We start from the raw sequence: 27,039 nt of genomic DNA, 5'->3' as shown, positions 1-27,039 counted from the left end.
GTTCCAGACATTTCATAATGCTTGTTGTTTAGCAAATTTGAGACAACTTTTGTATGCCTTTTTAGTCTGATAATAGATTGGTGGGACTATTTGTTCTGTACCCAATCTATATTCTCTATAGATACTCAGCAGTTGTTTGCGTAATGCCCTGCAATGCAGATCAAACCAATTATTAGCTGCTCTTTTACTATAAGCCTGTGAAGAATGTAGCTTACTACAGTGTAGAAACTTTTGCATAAGAGCAGTTTCTAATTTTCCGTAAGCAACAATTGTTTGAGGTCCCAGGTGTACTTGCACAATGGAGTTAAATAAATCTCTACCTTCAGGAGAATCATAGAACCTGGAAATCTCACTTTCTACCTCCTTTGACCATTTTATTTTGCAGCTTAGATTGGCAGAACTATCCTCAAAAGCACAGGGGAACAAATTACCCCACCTTTCCTGAGGAACATCTAAATAGATGTTCATAGGAAAATGATCACTAGAAATTTGCTCACCCACTTCAAAGGAAGATACGTAGGGAAGGATAGATTTGGAAACCATAACATAGTCCACAACACTATTTCCCCACGAGGAAAGAAACGTATATTCCCCAGGAATATCTGGGGGTATAGTACCGTTTAAAATTGTCAACTCATGTATCTTAGTTAAATAGAGCAATTGGGCTCCTGATGAGTTGATAAATTTATCTTTAGAATAACGGTTAGTGAGAGAGGCACCATCTATACAATCTCCCCATTTCCAAAAATGCGAGGCCATCAACATTTTATCATCGGTACCACATCTGGAGTTAAAATCCCCCATACGAATTATAGAAGCATGGGGAAAATTCAATAATGCTTCAGTTATATATATATATATATATATATATATCCAACTGTTCCCAAATCGTAGTAGTGGAATTAAGTGATTGACTAGGAGGCAAATAAACATTGCTCAATAACAAGTCTCCACTCCTAGCCTTGATCAGAATTGCCATAGCATGGGGGGAAGGTCAGCTAATCTGATGGATTCTACATTCCAGGCTAGTGATATACAACATACTAAGCCAGCCTTCAGCCTTCCCCTATTGGTATCCGAGTGGGCTTTCAGTGAGTAGATGGGATAGCCACTGATATTGATCTCATCTTTTGTCCACGTCTCCTGAAACACTAGAATATCCCACTGTTGGATGGAGGTAATAAACTCTGCATCATTTCTCTTCCCATTCCACCCAGCAATATTGCAGCCAAGAATTTTCCAAGTTGACTGTTCGCCGCTCGCATAACAAGTCTCCGAGCAGGCAGGGAAGAGCTGTTTGGTCGAAAACTCCAAGAATGAGGGACCCACACCATTTTCCGCCGTTGACTTTGCCACCAAGGTTTCCAGCTCTGAGAAGCCTCCCACACTCCCTTCTAGCAGTGCATCCCCAGATATTGAGTTCAGATACTTCAACTTGGCCAAGACCAACTGAGACTGTCATTGCTGTGAAAGAGGATTGGATACATTTACAGAACTTCCTGCTGCAGCCTTTTCCAAAAGGAAAAGAAAATTTGTGATTTTAGTCTGTCTCATATGATGTAGGTCATAGGAACATAGGAAACTGTCATATACTGAGTCAGACCATTGGTCTATCTAGCTCAGTATTGTCTTCACAGACTGGCAGTGGCTTCTCCAAGGTTGCAGGCAGGAATCTCTCTCAGCCATATCTTGGAGAAGCCAGGGAGGGAACTTGAAACCTTCTGCTCTTCCCAGAGTGGCTCCATCCCTGAGGGGAATATCTTGCAGTGCTCACACATCAAGTCTCCCATTCAGATGCAAGCAGGACAGACCCTGCTTGATTATGGGGACAAGTCATGCTTGCTACCACAAGACCAGCTCTCCTCTCCTGAGTCATCAGTAGCCAAGCTACTCGGTTGATCCTTCAAGTGGGAGGGATTAAATTTATCATTCTTCTATAAATAAATAGATGAGAGAATATTGCTTGCACTTTCCTCTGGAGGGATCTTCTTCCTTTAATTCCTGTTTTCTGTTAAAATAGCCTTAAGAGATTTTAACCTGGAGATATTAGACCATAAACCATCCTTCAGGAATGATCCCGCTATTAGTTCAATCTTATCTACTTCATCTGACAACCCCATTGGGCTGGTAGAATTAAGAACTAACAGAGAGTTCTTAGAGATAGAATCATTCAGCGCTTCCGTAGGTTGCAGGATATTGGAATCCAGAGACTTCAGTTCTTGCAAATTGGGAACCAGACTAGACTGGGTATCTGCCTGCATCGCCAAAGATAAATTCCCATGTATTTCAACTATATCACTCTCCTCCAAAAAATATGAAAGTTGCAATCCATCGGATAGTTCGCCCACTTCAAAAACAGTAACAAACAAAGGATTGTTTGGTTCACTTGAGCCTAACAAGGTTGAACTGGGTAAAACAATAGTGTTCAATATTCTGTACACCTAGTCTGTACACAGGGGTCTGTACACCTAGTCTGAGTTTGATGAACTTTCTTAACTGTGGGGGAACTGCACGAGAATTTCTCTTCTGTGGATTACCAGTAGTCTGATTTGCTCATGTAATCATGAATTTCCTCATAGACCCCAGATATAGTTCCACGGGGTCATCGGGAGTATTTGGAAGCTCCCCAATAACTCTGTTAGTTGCCTTTGGTTTCCTCTTCTGTTGCTGATTCAGTGCCTCCTTTTTTCTCCTAACTACTGCTTCTTCCTGAATTAGTCCCATGTGGGATCCAAAATGTTTGTTATTTCAACAGTCTTTCCACTCTATGAAAAAAACTTAATTCATTTTTTTATTAGTAGCATTTATAGATTGTTTTTCCATAATATGATCAAAACAGCATACAATTAAAAGAATACAACCAATATTGAGCAGTACAACAGCAAAAAACCACCACAGCATCAAACAAAAAACAAAGCACTGGAAAACCATTAAAATCTGTCCTATCAAGACAGGTTAAAATGTTAGCAAAAAGATGTTAGCAATGATGAAGCATTGAAAGCATGGGACCATTTGAACCCGAGGGGGGAAGAGAGTGCTGTCATGGACAACATCCTGTTCCAGGTCACTGCCTATGACACCTCTGTAGATAGTGGGTTTGAAACAGGCCTCCGCTGAAGATCTTGAAACGTGGGCAGGTTCATATCTTAAGGCAGTCCTTAAGATACCCTGGCCCAAACCATACAGGGCATTAAAAGGCCACAATCAGCACGTTGAATTGGTCCTGGAAGTTAATCAGGTTTAAGAGCAGGTCAAAGAGCAGGGGAATCACACAATCCCTGTACTGGATACTTGAAAGCAGTATGCCCATAGCTTTTTGGACCAGCTACGGTTTCTGAATGTTTTTTAAAGGCAGCTCCATGTAGAGCACGTTGCACTAATCCAACTTAGTGGTGACCAGGGCATGAGTGATAGTAATCAGATCTGCTTTATCAAAAAAAAAAGGGTGCTAGTGAAATGCAAGCCAAAGATGTGCAAAAGGAGTCCTTAATGTAGCAGCCTCTAATGCATCAGAGAGCAGTGTCAGGCCCAGGAGCCCACACAAGCTACAAACTCGCTTCTTCAGAGGGGGTGCACCCCGAGGTGCCATCAACCAACACTCAGTTCATTCTGTCTCTTTGAGTTTGTCTGCTACCTCAAAAATGCAAGTGGAAACTGTTTTCTTTCCACTCAGACTATCTTACATAATGCCCCCACTATAGCATAACAGGGGTCACCTCCTTGAAGTTCTGATGACTAACACTCAAGAAAGATCCAGATATTTGCCAACTATCATCAACCATTAAAGGTACAGCAACCAAGCATCCTGGACTATTAGCCAGTAATCTGCCTTTGCAAAAGAATTGCCAGCCAGGAAAAAGTACAATATTTTACTAATGCTTCCTGTCCAATTATTTCAATGGGTTTCATTGAAATTTCAGTCGTAACATATGTATCTTCTCCAAGATACACAATTATCAGCCTACCAAGGATGACTTTTCAAACAATAATATTCGTTTTCAGATGAGAAGGCTGATGGCAAATGATGACCTTTCCAATTATATTACAGTTGTAATTAAGAGATTAAGTAATAATGCTCCAGTAAGAGAAATAAAGCAAATTTACTATAATTACCTCCAAACATCCCCACAGTATTAGCTGTTGCTCTTTTTGAATCTATGCAACTCATTAATAGCACTGAACAATTCACTAATAATATTTAAATATTCAGTCCCTCTGACAAACACAAATGTCAGTTTGCACTCTGGAAACTTCAGTCAGAACTTATATTTAATTAGGTTCCATTTCATTTATTTAATTTTCTCTTTTTCAACTGGCTTAATTTTTTTTAGTTGTCTGTATTAAACTTATCTTTTATTGTGATTTGTTTGAATAGAACACTATCAGTGTCACAAGATAACAAAGCAAGTAGCATAATGCCGGATCCACAAATAATGCACATTCAGTATATATCACTTTGCCTTCGTGTGCACACAGATTTCTCTTCTCCAGCACTGTGCCAGTGCCACTGCTACTCTTCCTTCCAGGGGCACACTTAGGTAATTTTGGAGCCCAGACCTAAAGGGCTTTGGAGCCACCACTACCACCACCCCACTTGGGGGCAAGTTAATTTTCTCCCCCAACTGCCGCTGCATGGTGGGGATGAGGGCGGCCAGTGGAGTGTGCGGGCACTCGGTCCAGGGGAGACCAAGGTGGCTGCAAGAGCTCCTTCCTTGAGCCCGCCTGCCTCCCAAATGTGCGGTTGGGCTGTTTTTGAACGTGCATGCACAAAGAGCCCCCAGATGGGCCAAAAATGGCCTGGCCTCTCATTTGGGAAGCAGGCGGGCTCAAGGAAGGCACTCTTGCTGCCTCTGCCTCCCCCACCTTGGTCTCCCCTCGAGCGAGTGCCTGTGCACCCTGCTGGTTGCCCCCATCCCCGCCGCAGAGCAACGGCTGAAAAAAGGTTTTTTTTAAAAAAAGATTTAACCTGCGAGGTGGCAGACACTGGACAGTGGTGGGGCTCTGGGGAGGCCCCCCAAAACATTTGGAGGCCCTCCGGAGACAGGAAGCCACGGACCAAATCTCCAAGGTCTGTGGCTAAGTCCACCTCTGCTTCCTTCTGCTGTTTTTAAAAGAGGGAGTGGGGGTGCTATAGTCAATCCTCTCCTCCCCTCCCCACTTCCTCTGCCATCCCGTTTTCTTCTTCTTTTAAATAGTGTGAGTGAGTGGGAAAGGAGGAGGTGTGGCAATGGTGCACCATGCAGTGATATAGTTCCAAATTCAGAAGTGCAAGCACTCGCCATGACAGCCCCAATGGCCATGCCCACCCCAACATCCAGAGAAGCCCAGAAGTACCAGCACTTCATCCCTGCATGTCCCCCCTCCACTACAGCCCTGGTGCCATGTCAGGGAGGGCACTGGGGTGACACCAGCAGAACTCTGTCATAAACCACCTGCAGCATTCCAGACAGGGCTTTTAGCTCCCTTCTCCAGAATGGAGAGTGTGCATTCACATATGGGCCAGATTTACCCCAAAGTCCCTGTGAGCATTTGGGGGTTTTCATTGTGTATTAGAGTGTAGCCCTATTTATGTCCAGGGTTTTAAAACAAATCCACTTTTTGCATTGGTTTTTCTGGGCAAATTCAAATGTAGTAAAGCCTCTCAGTAAACCTGTGGTAATGCCTGCTGTCTGAAAATGCTCCTGGATTGAGACTTGAGAGCTGTAGTCTCTATATACAGCTGCCCCATTTAGCAGACCACTGAACTATATACAGCCTTGCCAGAATATGAGTCTTTGAGGCTCTAGACTGGTCCTTTCCAGCCGGGTGAGTCATTAGATCCTTCCAGGACTAAGAAGGCTCCTGTTTCTACTAAGACTTGGTCTTAGAAACCAAGACTCTTTAGTTCCTGGTGTGTTGTTATCTGCCTTTTCTGGTTGTCTGCTCAGTTTTGATATAGGCTTTGACTCTGCCTTTCAACTTGCCTTCTGAGTCTAGTTGTTTGCTTGGCTTTGTCTCTTGGCTATATCTTTAACACCCTGCTTATGTCCTGCTCCTGGCTCCTGTTTGCTTGCTTTGCTCCAGCCCTTGGCTATGTCTCTGACTGTCAATTCACTCCTTGATCCTAAATCCTAGTTTGCCCCCTTATTCCTGCTTTCTTGCCTGGCTCCTCCTCGTCCCAGCTTTGGACTTTGGACTCAGCTCTAACAGATGCAGTGCCAGCCAGCGGGCATGTGATGCCTCTCATCCCTTGCCCATCCACCCCCTGAGGCAATTACCTCAGTTAGCCTCATGGGCTGGCCGGCCATTTGTGCATATTGGTGTAACTAGTTTAATTCTAATTCTAACTAAGTAAGAGTAACATTAATTGTATTTTTAACCTTGATTTTTTTAAAAGAACACTAATTGCCTATAAGCATGCTGTAAATTAAATGTATTACTATGAGCACAAAGGATTTTCTAATTGCTTTTGTGGTCTGTCTATTTATATTTCATTTTCCTACTAATGAATTGAAATTATCTCTCCGTTAAACCCATTCCATTAGCCGTATATCTCACTGTCTTTGCTTTCTACCATGATCACTGCCCAGTAGAAAATTACAAACTGAGATGAATTGCAAATTAGAGTCAACCATAAAACAAAGGTACAGGAGGACGTTATTTCTAAAATTGTTGAACATTCAAGTCAGCAGGTAATTTCTACACACATTAGTTTTGATTATTAAGCATCCTCCATTTTGGTTGTTTTGGCACTGAGTCCAGAATGCCGAGTGTCAAATCATCAAAGTTAGTGAGAAAATTCTTAAGATTTGTTTCCCAACATGAAATTTTCTATCTTATAGAATTAATATTAGGATGTGAGTCTGTATTTATTTCAAATAAGCTGCAGTTTCCCATTCCTGTTTAAGATAATCTGAACTGAACTGCAAGTGTGTGTGTCCCTTATTCAAAGATGGCTTCAGTGCAGGATGTTTTGGCTTAAATTATTTATTAGGGATCAGAACACAGTGTCCCAGTTACACGCCTTTTCCTTGAGCTCCATTTATCTGAAGAGGTATCCCCCCCCCCCGTCACACACACACACACCGCTAGTCTTGCATGATTGGCCTTTAAAAGTGTTGGATGGTGACTAGTACTAGCCGGGACAAGATATTTTACATTTACTCAGCAAAACACCACACCCAAAAGATCCTCAAATGTTGGTCCAGATTTGGTATTTTCCCTGTGATCTGCAGAAGTATTCAGGCAGATTGAACCAAGAAATCTACTTTAGTTAATGTGAGGCAAATAGCAGTTCTGTTAAATCAGTAAGAGCAGCTAAAGCATTTTCCATTAAGACCACACATAGCTTTATCTTTTTTACAAAAATGGGGGTGTTCACTACTGTTTATCCAAGACTGCTCTAATGGCTCTTAAGATGTGTGAGCTTCTTATCTTTGGCAGAGCTGTGTAAGCCCAATGCAGAGCTGTGCAGGGGAAAGGATTGTAATGAGGGTACCCTGGAACTCCTAGAGGTGTTCTTCTTTTGGATATATAAGGGTTAGATAGCCAGGACTTGGGGAGGAAAATAAATGGAGAAGTGGAAACTGCGGCTTCTCTCTGCAGCTGCAAGAAACAGACTCTGAGGCCCACTTCCAGGGAAAACCTTCACGGCAAGTCTGTTTTTCCTTAGGGGAGCTTCCGGGATTCAGCACTGCATGCCTAGTGACAGCCTAAGGTTACCCTTCCCAACACCCTTCCAGACCCCTGTTGCAGCCTCAGACTGAGGTGCCTGTTATCTGTATATAGGCTCAAATGGTTTGTAAAAATAACTTATTGTACAAATTACTGCAACTGGTGGCCTCTCTCTTCATGTGCCGCCTTTGATTGGGAGGTCAGTGGCCAGCAAAAGCCATAGATTGCAATCCCTAGAATTGTGGATGATATATTATGTGTCCATTTCTAGCCATTCTTTCAGATCATCCATCCATCCATCCCTTCCTCCTTCTCTTTATCTTTTTCCTGCTAGCTTTCCTTCTTGTGTTAGTTGTGGTATTTGATATTTTACTCCTCTGAGGATATGACCACAATATTCCAGGTTACATCTCTTGATTGTCTGTATTATTTATGTGTTTTTGCTTTTCAAGGCATTTCTTCATTTGTTGTTCTACTGGCTCATTTACTCTTGTGTATTCTTCTGAGACACCACATCTCAAAGGCTTCCAGTTTTTTTATGTGCTTCTTTCTTGATGGTCCAGGTTTCACATCCATACAGGAGAAGAGAACAGATGTAGCATTTCATCATTCTGATTCTGAGTTCCAAATCTAGTTTACTGTACTCTCACAGAGGAAGATCTTCATTTGGTTAAATTTTGTTCTTGGTTGCCCAATGCGGCTTCGGATTTCTTTTGTTTGGTCATTACCATGATAAAAGTTTTCCCCTAGATAACAGTAATTTCCTACTTGATCTGGATTTTTGTTATTGCATTGTATTTTTTTTTACTTATGCACATTGTTTTAGTCTTTTTTGCATTTTGTGGGGGTGGTGGTGGTGATTTTATTTAAAAGAATTATATACTACTTTCAAATAAATGTAAAGTCCTCAAAGTAGTTTAAAAGCAAAAAGAATGAAATAGTGGTTGTTGGTGTCCCAGTCACACTTCTGTTTTCATAGGAACATAGGTAGCTGCCATATATTGAGTCAGACCATAGGTCCATCTAGCTCAGTACTGTCTACACAGACTGGCAGCGGCTTCTCCAAGGTTGCAGGCAGGAATCTCTCTCAGCCCTATCTTGGAGATGCCAGGGAGGAACCTAGATGCTCTTCCTATAGCGGCTTCATCCCCTGAGGGGAATATCTTAGAGTGTTCACACATCAAGTCACCCATTGATATGCAACCAGGGCAGACCCTGCTTAGGTAAGGGGACAAGTCATGCTTGCTACCACAAAACTAGCTCTCCTCTCCGAGGAGATCTTTTCAGGTCTCTCTGAGATGGTCTTTTCAAAAAACTAATAGAGTACTTTCTGGTGCGTGGCAGGGCAAAGTGCCATTGCTCAGGGCACTATTGGTGCAAGAGCATCTCTCTTGTCCTCACAACCATTCAAGGAGCATGATGTGATAAGATTCCAGCAGCTGTTGTGCCAGTACAGGGGCCTACAGATCTGGGATGTTATTCTGAAGATATCTTATTTAGCCTTTTATCTAATATATCTGCTTCTTCCTCTGGAATGATTTTTTCTCAGTGAAAACAACATTTCACCATGTAATTGTCCATTAATTGCATCTGCCAGTTTATGTTAATGGCGCTCATCTTAGCAGTATGTTCCCTAAGGTGCTGGTGGCCTTTAAAAAAACCACTTAAATTTGATGATGCTATGCTTTGGATGAGGACCAGAATAAATCTTCTCATATGCACATATTTTTAAATGGCAGTCTGTGGACCAAACATTAGATCAAGAGCTTGATTTTTGTTATTATTTTTCATTGATGAGTAGTTTTAGACTTGTACTACATTGGATATTGTTGTTGCCCTCCATACTAATATGGGAATTAAAATGCCATCTTGCTTCTATTTAGAGAAGGAGCTACCTTCTAATTTGCTTCTTAAAAGGTTCATTTTTGTTTGCTCATGTGGGGTGCCTATTGAAAAAGTAGATAACTGTGATTTACCACATAACACCCACAATTTCTGATCTTCATTCTTGAGACTTGAGCAGGTAGGGTTTTTCTTTATCTCCCTCCTTCCTCATTTTTTGACATGCACGGAAATATATATCCTTTTTTTCTAAATGCTGAACGACAAACACAGCCTTATTGATAATAGTATTGCAGCACACAAATATGGGTGAGAAAAAGAACACTCGTACAAAGAGCTGCTTTTCCCTTCAATTGCATGGATCTTTATATAGTTGATTTTGTCAAGGTTAGAGCTGAGCTTTTCTGTAAATCCAAGAGCTGGATTAGGTAGTAGGAATAAATAGGATACATTTACTGTCATTATGTGTAATGACCCACCATTGCAATCAAGCTTGCTTCTTAGCGATGAATTCTATTTAGAGGAACTCTGTACAGCTACAAAATTGTGATAAAAATATGTGAGGAGGATGATAACAGGAGGAAAGCACGTTTCCCCTTCTTCGACAACTTCTGAGTTATCAGCAGCCCACTACCAAGGGCCAATTTTGATCACGATGGCAAGCCAAATGTAGCCTGGAAGGACAGGCATGGTGAGAAGCAGAAGACACAAGTTCCAGGACTGGGGCCTAAGGGGAATGGGAGAAATTACTTATGCGAGCAAAAACCCGCTATAGCAGATAAGGTCAGGCCTGTCCTGGAAGCTTTTAAAGCCATAACAGATCAGTAGAAATCAGTGAGTTGCCTTGGGTGGAATCATCCTGGAGCCTGAGAGGACAGCAGGGGAACCTTTTAACCTACAGCTCTGAGTGGTTCACCACAAGGGACAGCAAAGCACAGATTCACAGGCATCCACTTTTAGACTGGGCAGCTCTTGACTCTTGCTCAGTTTTATGGCCTCTACATGAGCCACTGAAATCACTTAGCTTGTTAGAGCTCTAAATGGTAGACATTTTAAAGGCTTTTGCCAACCCATATGCATGTAGGAAGCATTGCATATCCCGGCTAGTGGCTGAGCTGGTGTCTAGACATTGCATGTATATAGACTTCCATATGGGTATGAACTAGGATTTCCTTCCATTCTGTTCTGTTGTTCCATGGGTTTGCTTGCCCTACATTTTGTTCTATCTGCCTTCCAATTTAACATGGAGAATTTCTAAAACTAATTTTGGAATTGGCACCTGTGCAGGATTCATTTTTGTGCTGTGATTTAATTGATGTGTATATAGAAGTCTGTTGATGCTATGCTGGAAACAAAATTGAGTAAATTGGAAGCCTGGAATCTGCAAAGAAATTTGTATGGGGAGGATTTCATAATTTCCAATATTGTTCTTAGTTAGAACTTTTGATGTTACACTCATTACATGGAGTGCTGGCATCCCTGTGACACCCCCCCCCATTATTATTATTTTAAATCTCTCATGCTTTTCTTGTTAATAGATCTGAAATGGATATCTCATTTGCCAGCAGTGAAGGCATTCTCATTGGTTACTGCCCACAACAAGATGCCCTGGATGATCTTCTGACTGGTTGGGAACATCTCTATTATTACTGCAATCTACGTGGAATTTCCAAGCAGCATATCAATAAGGTGTGTGTAGCTGTGTGTTTGAATGTTGATTGATTAAGTGCTGTCAAGCTGGTGTCAACAAAAGAATGAAATTGAGCCTTGGAACATACAAAAATCACTTCTTCCTCCAATTAGTATGCCCTAAATCCAACCATCTGCACATATTTCACTTGAAAAAGCCCCTTGCCTGAAAAACATACATGCTTTATTTTTTCCCCAAGAGAAAATTTGTTAGCTCTTTATTAAAGTTAATGGAGTGTAAAACCAAGATTAGTGCACAATTAGACTGTAAATGGAAAAAGAATAGAGATAGGTATTATACTGAGGAAGTCTACAGAACAGAACTCAGTTACATCTGAGGATTCCTTTATCAAGACAATCCCCACAGAAAGAGTAGTGGGAATCCAATGCGAATCTCTCCTCTCTGGCAAAATGTGGCATCACCCCTCTCGTGATGTCACGGGCTTGTGACGCTGTATTTGAACTGCGCACCTTGCAGTTCTAAGAGGTTGCTGAGCCAGATGGTCAAGCTCAGTGGCCTGCTCCACCTGCCACCATCGCAGGTGGGGGAGGGGAAAGCCTGCTCACCTCACCCCCCACCCCGTGGCCACGCACATGGGCGGCTGGCATATCAGAGAGGAGGACTCACGGTGGTGGCAGGAGGCTTGTGGTGGCAGGAGGTGCCCCCTCAGGCCTTGGAGGCCATGGGCCGGGGCCCCATGGGCCGGGGTAGGAGTGTCTCTGCCAATATATACCGTTTCTCTGACCCAACAGTTTTTAAAGCCATCCAATTAGAACAAACAAAAATTCCATCCATTTCTTGAAATCTCCTTTCCCTTCAAAAATCAACTGTCAAAATGCTAAACCAAAAGTGAAACTATAGAAAACCAAGAATGAACTTTTGACCCTGCCATCCTTCTCCATGCACAGGGATTTGCAAGCACAGAAATCCTATTTACACTACTGCAGAGGTTTTATGAATATAATATAACACAATTTATTTATCAAGGCTTATTTACAAAAAGAGGTTTGGGAATATTAATACATGATACAATACAGGGGCTGATTTACAGAAACCCAAGAGGTCTAGGCTTCGTTCCTCCACAATTCCATAAAGTGGTTAGAGTGTAATGGTGTAGTGGTTAAAGTGTTGGATTCGGAGCTGGGAGACCTGAGTTCAAATCCCCATTCAGCCATGAAACTTGCTGGGTGACTCTGGGCCAGTCACATATCTCTTAACCCTCACAGGGTTGTTGTGAGGATAAACATAACCATGTACACTGCTCTGGGCTCCTTGGAAGAAGAGTGGGATACAAATGTAAATAAATAAATAATGATAAATAAATAGATGCACTCCACCTTGCATTTCGCTCTTCCTGTCTTCCAATATAGGTTGGAGAATTTCTCAACTTAATATTGAAATTAACATATGCACAATTGCCACAGTTTTCAGTTAATATTTTCTTAGCAGATTACTGATGAGCAGCACATATGCCCATTGATTAAATCACTGCACAAAGGATCTTGAAGGGATTGCATGATCCCATCAAAATCCATTTTTGTTCTGTTATTTCATCAGTGCTCATGTGCTGGAGAGCATTTCTAACCTACTTGTAAGGGGCGGGGGGGGGGAGGAAAGCTGAACTGAAAACAGCAGCAGCACACCGTGCATATATAGCATTATTGAAACCAAAACCGAGGAATGGGGGGCAGGTCACTAATGCATTGCTGCTGCTTTGGGCACAAGTTCAGGTAATGAACCCCCAAATTGATGGAGAAATTTAGGTGGAAGAGAAGCCCTACTTCAGATTCTGTCAGAGTCTGCCTATGTTCCATCCAGTTATGCCAGGGTTTGCCCACAACCCATTACCTTTTGCTCTGGCTGCACCCTTGCCTCACCAGGTACTGCCTAAGTCTGTCTTTCCTGATTTTACCTATTGGACCTGCTCAAGGGGCCATTATTCTTGATATCAGAATTGGCTATCTCATATATAGATTTAAGAGGACTATTGTTGCTCCACTGAAAATAATTAATCTTTGCCATAATTGCCTGTCACCATATCCCCCTTATTGGGGTTAGCTTTTTTTTTTTTTTTTGGCAACATGGCACTGTAACTTCAAGCAGTAATGGAAGATCAGTCCTGAGAATACAGATAATACTCTTATGGTAGGAAAGGAAACTATTTCTAGAAGGTCTCAAATTAACTGTGCATTAACACTGATAAATATGTATAAATCACACTTATGACATTGGCTTTTTTTAGTCCTAAATGTAATTTGAAACAGGAGTTTAATTAGGCAGCAAATGAGCTCCTCGAGGTCTATATAATGTGTATTAACCTTTTCACTGTTCTGTCATCACAGTACCCTCCACAATGCAGACGCCTAACTCTTAGTACTGCATACTTTGCATATGTTTAGAATAGTCACCAGAATTTACCCTAAAGTGAATTTAGAAGGTCCACCTTACATGAAACATCTAAAGGGGTTATAGATGCCAAGAAAGCTTCAATAGGACTAGTGCAGTTTCTAATGAGGAATTCTGCACAGGTTGCCACCAACTATTGAATGGCATGAAGCTGCCTCATACTGAACAGTGCTGTGCATCATTGGTTCATGTAGTCCAGTTCTGTGTACTCCAGTTGGCAGCAGCTCTCCAAGGCCTTAGGAAGAGGTCTTTTCCAGCTCTACCACCAGGCACCTTTAAGCTCAGAAAGCTTACCACTGTAGTGGTAAGAGTGCTGGAGTAGAACTGGGGCAACCTGCGTTTGAATCCTCAGCTGTGTAGCTCACTTGTTAACCCTGGGCCAATCACTGTCTCTAAGTTCAGACTACTTCACAGTATTATTATGAGGATAAATGCATTGGGAGAATGGGGAAGGAACCCCTGCTAACTGGGCATAGAGGCACCTTTTACCATGGTGATTCTCTTTATTTAGCAGGGGGAGAGTAACTGGCCCTATCCACCCCCAGCACAGGACCACCAGTGACTGTTGCAGGTGTCTGTGTCTTATGTTTCTTTTTAGAATTCTTTGTGTTATTTCTCTGTGTAAACCACCCCGAGCCATTTTTGGAAAGGCGGTATAGAAATTGAATAATAAAATAATAATAATAATAATAACAACAACATACATCTCCCTTTACGTGGGAAGAAGGTTGGGATATATGTGTGAGGCATAATAATAATACATAATAGCTGAATATGCCAGGGACTGAATTTGGGACTTTCTGACTGAAAGTGTGTGCTATTTCATTAAGGTACGGGCATTTCATGAAGTTCAAAGCAAAATGGGTGGTTCTGTCTCAAGCAATACATTTGAAGAAGTGTGAAAGAAGGCAAACAAGTTTCTGTAACATGTTGCACCAACACACGTTCAGTTAGCCCAGTTTCTGGGCACTCTCATGCCCCAAACCTGGGCTAAGCAGCAGGCTTCCTAAGCAGGTTTGCCATCGCCAGGAGCCACATGGCTCCTGGCAGTTCACACACACACCAGCAAAATCGGGCCGGACTTCCTTAGCCTGGTTTTGCCTGTGTGTGTGAATAGCCCCCTGCTTTCTCAATTGGCAGGGTTTGGGGAGATCATAGGAAAGCCCAGGACCCAGAGTCATAGAATGAATGTATTTGTACTGTTTGTTATAAGGAGAATACTCTTCAGAAGAACAATTTTCCCTCTCGGATCAGAACTGTACTTTCGCTGGTGTAAACTTGTGCATTTGGCATGTGATGCATACATGATACAGCATCCATAAAGCCTCCTTGCATACATCTACCCTACAATATTTCAACCACTCTGAATGTGGTTTAGCCCATTTTAGGACTCTGTGGATTGGAGTTCAGTGGGTGCTTGGAACTTTTAATTCTTCCTGCTCCCTTCACATAGTCACCATTTCCAAAGATGCCAAACTTGGAGTTATAACAATGAGACTAGATTCATTTTGTAGCATAGCTATGCTCTCAGAGAACACCCATAAAGAGGACACTTTATGCTTAGAGAATGGTGCAGGTATTCCTAACTTGTCCTTTTAATTTTTAATGGAACTTCTTCAAGTAAACTTAGTCAAGATGATAGCCACTAATTCAAATTTACATCTCTCTAGTCTAAGCTAACAAAGAAACTGAGGAAGGTCCTTTAGAGCATTTAACATGCGCTAGTCTAAAGCATTCTTAAAGGTGACTGGGTGATAAGTTATAATTAGCCATATGGTGCAGGGTGGGAAGAGGAAGAGCTCCATTTTGCTCAATGGGTGACAGAGAAAACATGTAGAATAGGCCAACTTTGCAAATTTCTTTGCTTCCCAAAGTCAAGTGTGGTAGTTTCACATGGTAGATAATCCTATCAGGCAGACCAGATATTATCAAAATGTATATAGGCACAGGATGATCACAGTTCCACTTTATGCACCCAACTATATCTTTGTATGCATCCCAGCTACAGCACTGAAATTGTAGAAACCAAACTCTTCCACCAAAAAGACAGTTAACAAAATAATCCATTAGTACGCCATTTGATGTAAAACTTTCCCTCAAAACAAGAGGGGTGTTGTGTTCATAAATGCTTTGCCCCTGTGGAATGTGCTTTACGTTTGGTGATTGGGGGGCTGTGAACAGAGATTAAAGTGATTCCTATTCAGAGTGAGGACCGTGCTTCTTTGCCCACACTTTAAAGTAGTTTTGTGACACCTTCATATGTTACACTCTGTTGTCATGTAGCTATGCCCTGATACCATATATCCTGATACCATCATGCTAGCTGCATTCTCTCTTGAGTGGTAGAGATTAAATAGACAACAGGTAGAAGACAGTTTAGATGAAAAATTTTGCTAAAGCAGCTGAATGTCAGCAAACAGGGATGAAGGAATGAAAAGGGCAGGGTTGGTGTTAGGGATGACCATCACTAGCCAGCTGATTAAGGCTGAAAGCACACATTGATTCCAGAAAGCACCTATGTGCTGTAGCTTCAATATGGTGGTGATAAGCAATACTTTCATGGCTCATCCAAGCAGGAACAGCCCATGGAGGACAATTTGCAGAGGGCCCCCTAAAACAGTTAGAAGAGAGAATTCTAAAGCATTGCTCTTAACACTGTAGTAACCTCTTCTGGCCACTAGAGACATGATGAGATGTTAATAGATCTGTCTTGGTCAGTTTGTGTCAGTTAAAATTGTTCAGTTATTATGAAATAGTTCTTTACTTCTTTACCACCAGAGCATACTCTGCTGTGTGAGGATTTTAATGTTTCTCCTCACACTCCTCAACAGAAACCTGGAGCTAGCCCAGGAAATAGGATTCAGGGAACAAACCTCCCCTTTTGCCCTCACAAAAATTCAATACTCAGCATAACAGTACTCAAAACAAAGTCTTACCCAGCCAGGAAATGCAGACATCAACTAATCCTAATGGTAACAGCCAGGCCAACTTATCTCACCCCTGAGACATCAGATATGAGAAGGGAAAAGCAACTTTACAAAATGGAGATGGAAAATATGTTTGATAAGCATGTTGAATCCCTTTCAACAGTTATGATGATCCTGTAGAGCTGTCCATTTTCTTTAACATCTTCTGCTATGGGGCTGAATTAAATGGTATGTCTGTCAAATTAGTGGGTGTTTGCATTTCCTAGCTTTGAAGCATTTTTCTTGAATGCTTTTAGATTGATTCTGCATAAGTAACCTCTGTGCTTTTGAAAGCAGATGGGAATAAATTGCATCAAGGAACCCTTAGGCTTACAACTCATATCAAAATGCAACAAATTGGGGACAATCTCTGACTTCTACAACTGTGAATCTGAACCTCCTTTATCATATCACTTTTCAGAGCCTAAGAAAAGCCCTTCTGGATTAGACCAATGATCCATGTAAGCCAACATTTGGTTTCCTATCATAGCCAGATGCCTCTGGGAAGCTTGTAAGCAGGATGTGAGGGTAACATCTCTTCCTCGCTTGCCTCCAGTAGCTGGTGTTTAGAGGTTTACTGCCTCTGAACACAGAGTATCATTGAAGTGTTATTGCCATTTTGACATCCTAGTCCTAAACTCTTATTGTTAGTATTGCATTTCAGTACTCAACTTTAGTGATTTGCAAATTGTGCAACAATGTAGTAAAACGGTATGTGTTTTACAAATAGTCCTAAGACATCCCTAGGTCATGCTGAGTTTGCAAGGCCATCAACAGTAATGCAGGAAATAAGAGGCAACAATGAGCATAGTTTGCAACTGGACATGACTGGTGGCTCTTGAACAAAGACCAGATTCTGTCACTTACTTTCTTAGTAAGATTATTATGTTTCAATTGTGCATGGGCCATAGTGGTCCCCTTTGTAAATATGGTATTCTTAAGGTATATCGTGTTAAAGCACAATGCATGGACCAGGCCTGTACAACCCACCAAGCCAAACACAGCCCACCAAGGGCTTGATAAAGTTTCTGGTTGTTGAATTGTAAAAACAAGGGTTTATTGCATATCTGCAAGTCAAAATACATGGCTGATTGGCTGTGCTTGGTTTGCAGGGCCAAACGTTGTGCAGACCTGCTATACGATGAGTTTGTATCTGTGACTTTGAAAACTGCACCCTGAATTTGAATTAACGCATCCAGAACTGCTGACGACATCTCTCATGTGATGAGTCACAGCAGATTGTTACCCTTTGGCACGTCCCAATTTAACTCCTATTTTTTGTAATGATCCATAATGACTCATTTTGTGATGAGTGATGCTAACAGTTACAAAACTCCAGGTAATCAAGTGGATAATTGCAACTATCACATGAATCATGTAATGTGTGAACTCATTCTGAGTGCTTACTAATAAGACAGATTATCAGCAAAAATGATACTGTCTTTGCTGTAGAGCACAAATTGCTAGAATTCAAACTGCAGAAAAATAATGTGTATTTTGATTCCTTCTCCCCCATAAATTTGTCAGAAGGAGATGACATACAGTTTGAGTTGATTCCATTAGTAGATTTAATGTATTAAAGTTAGAACTTCAAAGTTTTCACTAGGAGAGCTATCAGCAGGAAGAGTTACGTCAAGGTAAAAATGTTAGATGTACTCCTTGCTCCTGAAGAATAACCAAATAGAAATGATATGAAAACAGAAAATTTCTTATCAGTCACATACCCTCTTTTTATTAGCACATTGCCGTTACAATCTGAAAAGTTTTAAATCATTATGTTACAAACGTAAATAAACTGAACTGAGAACCAAAATAGTATAGTGGATAATATATTGTATGGGGAGACAGATTTAAATCCTGACTTCAGCTATGAAATCTTTAGTAAAATACTATAGCTCATCCTAACCTACTTAGCAAAGTTCATAAAATTCTTCCTGGGCTCCATGAAGGCTGGAATGTGATAAACTTAAATTTTCTATTATAAATAATAATTTGAGTAAAAAGAGGAAACCATACAGATCATAGCATAAAAATAAAGAACAAATGATAGTGAGGCTAGTCTCACGATGGGGAAAAACTGGGCTAAGGGAGCCCAGCCCAGTTCCCTCCCATCACGAGAACCACTGGGCTCGTAAGCAAGCCTGGTGGCTCAACAGCAGCTAGCTTGCCTAAGAACCCCTCACCTAAAACGCTCCTCTAACCCCATTTTACTGATCGTGTGCCACCATGGTGATACATAAGTAGACCCCCGACCAGGAGACTACAACAAGCCTCCCTGCCTCGGGGGTCTCCCCAGAATGCCCCGCACACTTGCCCCGCTGCCTCTACCAGCTCTGTGACAGAGCTGGTAGTCGTGTGGGCAGCTGATCTGGCTGCCCAGGGACAGCTCTCTGCTCATGTGTGGGGAGAGCAGGCTAAGCCCGCTCTCCCCAATGAACCACCCTCGACTCCACATGTTGGTCATGTGTAGAACCTCCTTATCTAACTAGCATTTCTGTTTAGTTTGAATACTTGTACACTGGACTTGAGAACTTTTGGTATTTGTATTTGTTCAAGCCATGTGAAATACAGAAAGTTCAAAGATTTATGACACCATGAGGCTGTTCTCACGATCGCCCAAAAGGGGGCTAAGGGAGCCTAGTCTGCTTTTGGTTGATCGTGTGCTGCAATGAGAGCCGTGCGGCTTCCGGCAGCTAGCCGCAATAAATACTCCTCCCCTTAGATGAGGAGCGAGCGCACATCTCATCTTTTTGGTTGTATGTTGCCGCAGCGCGCGACAACACATGAGTTGACCGCCGACCGGGAGGCTGCAAGCAGCCTCCTGGGCTTGAGGTCTCTCAAGGATGCCCCGTGCACTCATGCAGGACATACTGGGACTTCTGCGGGGTGCATGGCCCCCGATCCCTGCAGCCCCCTCCAGCTCCGTGATGGAGCCAGCAGTTGTGTGGTTGGCTGATCAGGCTGCCCAGGGCTGCCTTTGGATCATCTGTGGGGAGAGCAAGCTAAGCCCACTCTACCCGCAGACCTCCTTTAGGCACCTCACACTGCTCCTGTGACTCGCCTCAATGGATTCTTGAAAACATATGTTGAGTTGAACCATCTGAGCATGGAACCTATTTTCCCATAGGAAACAATGTCATAAATGAAGGTTTGGTTCCTGAACCAAAGCCAGATACTCTATCTACTCTCTCTGCACTGCTATCAAATCTGTAACATTGTCAGTCACAAGCATGCAGCAAAGAGGTTGATGGTGGAGAATCAGCAGTTGCTCACCTTTGCCACTCACTTCCTTCCCAATCCATTGCTGGCTCTTTCTCACTTTTCTGTGGAAGGAAGGGAGGCAACTGGGTAGCTCACTGGGTAGCTCAACTGGGTAGTTACACCTCAGCCAGTGTAGTGTAGTGGTTAGAGTTTTGGATTAGGACTTGGGAGAGCGGAGTTCATCTCTCCATTCAGCCATGAGCCTCACTGGGTGACTATGGGCCAGTCATTTATCTCTCAGCATAACCTTCCTCATACGGTTGTTGTGAGGATAAACGTCACCAGGTACACTATTCGGAGCTCCTTGGAGGAAGAGCAGGATATAAATATAGTAAAATAAAATAAATGAAAATAAATTCTGCTGCTTCTCCTCTTCATGGGCAACAGTTAGGGGATGGAGGGTCAACAGGAGGTGGCTTGTGGGCTAGGAACGGGCTGGATTGTCTCCCTCTCACCATCACAACACAGCAGCTGAGGAGGAAGAGCAGCAGCAGCAGCAACAGTGGTGATGCTTGGAGAGCATTCTGGATGGGCACATCATCCAGTCCCTTCTCAGCTTCAGTCACAGCAGCAGCTGCCACCACTATGGCTTCTAGTCTCAATGAGCCTGAGCTACCATTGTTGCCTCCTCCTCCTCCTCTAGCCCATGTACCAGCACCTATCTAGAGGAGCCTCCCCTCTTGTGCTGAATGTTGTAAAATGAAACACAGTTGTGACATTGAAACATGATGACGATTTACAGACATCTTAAGTGCTATTTGTCTTAACTTGAAAGGTCTTAAGTTGGGGACTACCTGTAATCCAATATGGCTTTGACTAGATTATTTCAGAGCTGTCATGTGCCTGGCACAGCTCCAAGTCAAGCAGCAGGGTGATTCATCCCTAAAGATCTCATTTAACTTTTTTTTTTAAAAAGGAAACCACATACCTGGGTACAAACCAAGCTTTCAGTGGGATGGGCCAAGCATATGTCCGTGATATCAGGCAACTAAAGCTGGATAATGCCTGTTAACATTTTCATTGCAAATTGCGTGGACAAGCTAAGAAAAACAAAGAACATCTACATTTCCTTCGTGTATATGGATGAAACAGGCCACATTTTAACAACTGCAAAATTTGGGGGAGATGCAACAAGAAACCATAAACTGGAGTGCAGGCAACTCCAGGCCCTCACAGGGGCATCCAGCCTCCTAGCAATAGTCGCCAGCCCCCACACTCTGTTGGGCCAGGAGGAGGCCATCAGCAGCCACTGGCTAGCCAACTCCCTGCTGCACAGTTTACCGTGCCTCGGAGGTGGCAGCCCAGGTCACACACCCCTGGAACCACACAGCTCTGAGTGGGTGAGCCAAACTACTACCTAAAAGCAGTACATTCCCAGCCTGCCCAGGCCACAAAGCCCTGAGGGGCTGTTCCATGCACCACCCTTCACCCATAAGGATGCCTCCAGTTGAACACCAAAAGACCCTATCTCCATGTTCCCGCATTCACCTGCCAGTGTGACCAACTACCTAAACGCAGCTCCCACGCCTAAAATCCTCCAAAGAATTTATCAGTGAGGAGTAGGTGAATAAATTCCCAACCATGGCCAATCAGGTTGGAAACCAAAAATTCCTACTCGGCCCAAGCAGCAATCTGCTAAAATCAAGAAGGTGGGTGGGAGCCCAACTCTGGACATGTTGTGAGGAGAGGGAACAAGCTGGGCTGGAATGCACATGACCATGCCTGGTTCCTTGATTGGCTGCTTGTGCCAAAAAGGCATGAGGCAAGGAGGGGAGGAACATCTGCCCTGCCCTCCAGCAGCCCTGGCACAAACACCACCCCACCCAAAGCTTTGCAGCACCAGATGGAGTGCTTAGAGAGGGTGGGGATTAGCAGCAGGTAAATCACACAGCTTGTGGGAAGGAACACATTCCTGAAGCAGCTCAGTTTCAAAGCAGCTCTTGAGAAGACAAGGCTCAGACCAGGGTGACTTTGCTACCAGGAGCATTGCGAACAGGAGTTTGCTAACAGATATTGAAGGAGTTTTGCATGGAGTTTAGCGGGCAGGGAGGCACACAAGCATTCCCCCTTTATTACAAAGGAGACACATACAACAAGAAGAAGATGAGTACTACCTCAGCTTTGTGATTTTAATGGGGGACAGAGCTTAAAACCTTTAATTATCTGACAACTGCAGCTTTCAAGTAAACAAGCTCTATATATTCTAAATAGCCAATAAAACCAGTTAAGAAGATAGAATGCCAGCAGGGAAGGGGTGCTTCCCAGTGCATTACATGGATAGATGCATATATAACTGGTTGTGCGCTTGGTGCAAAGAGCTCCCGACTCTTCATTCCTCAAAGCCAAGGTGGCTGACCTGAAGAAGCTCAGAGAGACAGCAAGGCATGTGGAAGGCATCCCTGAAGGCCTCAGGGATGTGATCGAGGCATCCCCCTTCCCAGCTGAGAGCTCCTCTGCTGACATGGTGAATGAAGGTCTCAGGGCAGGAGGACATCATTGCAAGAAAGAGGGATGAGGGATACTACTAGTAGTATATATGTTCCATGCTCAGGGCCAGCAAGACAGGCAGAGCTGAGATGCAGGAATGAGATGGTGGTGCTGGGAAGAGGGGTTTAGATTTGTTAGGCAATGGCATACATTTTGGGGAAAGCAAAGCCTATACAAAAGGGAAAGGCTCCACTTGAACCAAGATGGAACCGGACTGCTGGTACTTATAATAATAAAGGTCACAGAGCAGCTACCCTGTATTAAAATGATGCCTGGGAGATTGCCGACAAGAACTGGGTGATCTCTGGTTTGGAAACTAAAATCCCCTAAGACGTAAGGGTTCAAACATTTCAGATAAACCTGAAGGGGATAGAGTAGAACCAGGAGTAGAGCACGCAGAAACACATACGACTGGTCAAAAAGGTCAAATGACAGAAGGGAGATAGCACATGCCAATGCCAGGTATGAGATTCTGTGTATAGTAGGGATGTGTATAGTAAAGTAGAGAGCCAGCCTGGTGCAGTGGGTTAGAGTGCTGGACTAGGACCGGGGAGACCCGAGTTCAAATCCTCATTCAGCCATGATACTAGCTGGGTGACTCTGGGCCAGTCACTTCTCTCTCAGCCTAACCTACTTCACAGGGTTGTTGTGAAAGTGAAACTCAAGTATGTAGTACACCGCTCTGGGCTCCTTGGAGGAAGGGCGGGATATAAATGTAATAATAATAATAATAATAATAATAATAATAATAATGTGCAAGAATTGATTTTTTTTTTGTTTCGATTTGGACGGAGGAGGATGCCAGCGTGGCTAACAAGGAGAGTCAGGGAAGTTGTAAAAGGGAAGAAGACTTCTTTTAGAAAATGGAAGTCCTGCCCAAATGAAGATGATAGAAAGGAACATAAACGCTGGCAAAAGAGACTAGGGATGTGCGAAACGTTTCGGATACAAAACGTTTTGTACCCAAAACAGCCTGTTTCGGATGTTTTGTAGACAAAACAAAACACCCATTTTCCAGATCCAAAAGTTTTGTATACAAAACAAAACGTCCCTGTTTCGGCTACAAAACGTTTTGTTGTTTCGGACCTCCATTTTGTAGTGATCTCTGAGTCAGTCTCCATTTTGTGTTTGACATCTATTTGAATTTCCCACCCTTCCAGCCTTCTGATCAGTGACCTAAATCATGGGCTGACCTGCTGACAATTCGCTCCTTGTTCCCCATTGGCTCTTTTGCTTCTTGCCACTCTTTACTGACCCCACATTGGCCAGGGGAAGGGTTGCTAACCCATGGGGTGCTGGGTTCTGTTGTTTCTGTGGTGTTCTGAGTGTAGATTCTCTGGTAGCATATGAGAGTGGATTCTTGTTTTTCACTGAAAATCTCATATGCTACCAGAGAATCTACAATGAACACCTCAGAAACACAAAACCCAGTACCCCAAGGGCTTGTGGGTATGGAGGTGGTTGGCACCCTATGTGCACTACACAACCCCTTGCTCTGGGAAACCCCAGTGCCCCCCAAGTGGAATTATGGGGCTGCTGAAACCTCCATTATTCCCTATGGAAGAAATCTTAAAAGACACGTAAACTTCAACAATTCACAAAAGATCAGCCCTTTGCCCAATGGAGAGGAGAACTGGTCTTGTGGCTGAGCATGACTTGTCTGCATAGCTAAGCAGGATCTGCCCTGGTTGCATATGAATGGGAGACTTGATGTGTGAGCACTGCAAGATATTCCCCTCAGAGGATGAAGCCACTCTGGAAAGAACAGATGGTTTTAAGTTCCCTCCCTGGCTTCTCCAAGATAGGGCTGAGAGAGATTCCTGCCTGCAACCCTGGAGAAGCCACTGCCAGTCTGTGAAGACAATACTGAGCTAGATAGACCAATGGTCTGACTCAGTATATGGCAGTTTCCTATGTTCCTAATTCTTTTGAGATAATTCTGGAAGTTTCCTTGCCCCCATTGGGCACTACCACCCACCACACTCCACTCTGGGTCATCCCTTTCCCCTTGATTTGAAGAGATACAGTTGCTGGAATTATTCCCTATGGGGAAATTCTTAAAGATGTGTAAACTTAAAAAATTCACATAAAATCAGCCCTTTGCCTAATTCCTTTGAAATTTGGGTGTTAGCTTCCACCCATTAGACACTACCACCACCACCCACTCTTTTTGCGCTGGGACCCTTTTAAAAAATCCAAATCAATTCGGATTCGGATTCGGCAAATTTGGCTACAAAACAAAACAGGGAGGATTCGGATTCAGAAAATTTGGGTACAAAACAAAACAGGGGTGTTTCGATTTGGATACAAATCTAAACAAGAAAATTCCAAAATGCACACCCCTAAAAGAGACCCAAATGCCTGGCGAGTCATCAAGGCAAATGCAGTTCACCAACTATGTGAACTTTCCTCTGAGTGCAGTCAGAACTTCCAAGCTGTCAGAGCTACCAGGGCTAAAACTTGGAAGGTTTGGATCTGTGCTCTGCTGCCCCTTCTAGTAAGCTATTTGGGGATTCCAATGGGAACATTTTCTTGGGCTATGATGACTTCCAGCCTCCAGAGTAGATCATTGTTTTCCCCTCACCTGATAGGGCCATATAAGCTTTCCTCTCAGATGTGACCTTTTCTTGAGTCGCAGTTAGTGTTTGCTAGACCCTATTCTCATGCTTGTGCCTCTGTCTCTCTACTTGCTGATTGGCCTTGGAGACCTGGGCCTCCTGCTTTCCACCCAATTGCCTCTCTAGGCTGCCTGCCACCTGGCATGACATCACGGACCCACCCTTCCAAATATACATCATAATGTGGCAATGTGGCTGCTCTACCTTTAATAACATTCATCACTGACTATCCTATGATTCCATCTCATTCCTTTTAAGTAATTTAATGCTCCAGAGATATGCTTCAGTGCCTGTATAGAATTTGGTGGGATAGGGAAGTCTGAAAATGATTTTAACACTACCACATCCATGTGACTGTCACTGACACAAGTTGACATAGCTAATGTTTCCACGGTAGACATTATTCTGCCTTTAGGCTCCCCCAACAGCCTTTTTGAATTAACATTTTGCCTGACCATAGATTCCAGCAAAGTAATGCTCATGGGTGCTGCATGTCTCCAGAGAGAAAAACAAGTTAATTGTTTTCTATGTGTATCTGCCTTACTGTGAGTGTGGGTTGCAGGAAGGATGGTGGGAAGAAGTAAATGCAGGCAGTAATTCTGACTTCTGCTAGCACTTTTGTGGATGCTGATGTTCAGCCATTCATGCAGTGACCCTGGAAACAGCTAAAGAGGGAGAGGGGAGGCCCTTGAAACTATGTGAGGACACATACAGCAAGTGGAAGCTCTGCAACTGAAAGGTGTCTTCTCCTACCTCCCCTTGGCCTACAGCTACCCACACTATATTGTCAAAGGTTTCTCCACCCTCAGTGAATATTTGTTTCATAAGTACACAAATATCTTGATTATGTTTATGAAAGAAAAATTAAATTATTATTATTATTATTTTTAAATAACGCTTGAGACTGCTTTCCTTTAGGTCAAGTAGATGACTTTCCAGCCACCTAATGGTGCAGCGGGGAAATGACTTGACCAGCAATCCAGAGGTTGCCGGTTCAATCGTATGTTTCCCAGAAACAGCTACACAAGGCAGCAGCGATATAGGAAGATGCTAAAAGGCATCATCTCATACTGCGCGGAAGATGGCAATGGTAAACCCCTCCTGTATTCTAGCAAAGAAAACCACAGGGTTCTGTGGTCTCCAGGAGTTGACACCGACTCGACGGCACACTTTTTTTAGATGACTTTCCAAAGTGCAATTCTTCTTTGTTATTCTATGGGCCTTGCCACTTTGAGCATCTTAACTACCTATTTGGTAATGGATCTATGCCAAAATAATCTAAAAGTATGTTTTCTAATCTGCCAGGACCCAGCAATCTGTTGATGCAAGGAAAAATAATGTAATATAATTCCCTCTCATTTATTCTTCTCATGAAGTATGAAGGCTGTGAATACTTTATTGCAGGTGGCTGGAGACCTAGTTAGTCGGTTGCATTTAGATGCACATGCTGATAAGCTGGTGAAGACATACAGTGGTGGGACCAAAAGGAAGCTTTCTACAGCCTTGGCTTTAGTTGGCAAACCCCACATTCTTCTGCTGGTAAGTAGAGTGAACTTTTTTATTATAGCTTTTTAAAAAGAAAATATGTACAAAATATGTCTTTTCAAAAGTGGCTGTATTAAATATGTTGTTAGGATGTAAATAAAAAATATTGTATTTTCTGCAGATCAAAACTCCAAGATAAACAATATGGCACAACCACTGTGTTGCGAGTAATGCCTTGTGACTGAAGCCAACATTGCAGAAAAGCCTGGGAGCTGGACCAGGATATAAAGCACTTTTTTCTTTACAACCAGGGGTTCTGGAAACTTGGGAAAATATACAGTAGTTTTGCTAGTTGCTTATAAAATTAGAGAATACTATTTCCTCCTTGAACCCTTTCTAATAGCTAGCCTCTCCATATGCACAGAACACATGACTACTAGTATAGGTAGGTGGTCTCACCCATATGGAGCAAACTCCGCAAAGCCAACCCCCCCCCCCCAAATTCTTGATGTCTGTGAAAATGCAAAGGCCCATTCAGACTTAAGAGCAAATTATGAATAGGTGCACCTAAGTGTAGGCACTGAAGCTGAAAATTTTGCCACTCATAATCCACTAACTGAGGTTTTGTTAC

The 27,039-nt window shown here is 42.9% G+C and overlaps 1 protein-coding gene across 1 annotated transcript in view; it reads left to right on the top strand.

Annotated features, from left to right (window-relative positions):
• Window positions 1-27,039, top strand: part of ABCA13 (ATP binding cassette subfamily A member 13) — a 293,809-nt gene that overhangs the window by 213,973 nt on the left and 52,797 nt on the right. The window contains exons 40-41 of the mRNA XM_053266156.1: window positions 11,034-11,184; window positions 26,328-26,462. Of these exons, the coding sequence (XP_053122131.1) occupies window positions 11,034-11,184; window positions 26,328-26,462 (286 nt within the window). The remainder of the gene's footprint in view (window positions 1-11,033; window positions 11,185-26,327; window positions 26,463-27,039) is intronic.

Source organism: Hemicordylus capensis, chromosome 6 (assembly GCF_027244095.1).
Source record: "Hemicordylus capensis ecotype Gifberg chromosome 6, rHemCap1.1.pri, whole genome shotgun sequence".
Classification (NCBI taxonomy): Eukaryota; Metazoa; Chordata; class Lepidosauria; order Squamata; family Cordylidae; genus Hemicordylus; species Hemicordylus capensis.
The sequence above is the reverse complement of the archived record's forward strand: the minus strand, read 5'-3'. Positions and strand labels throughout refer to the sequence as shown.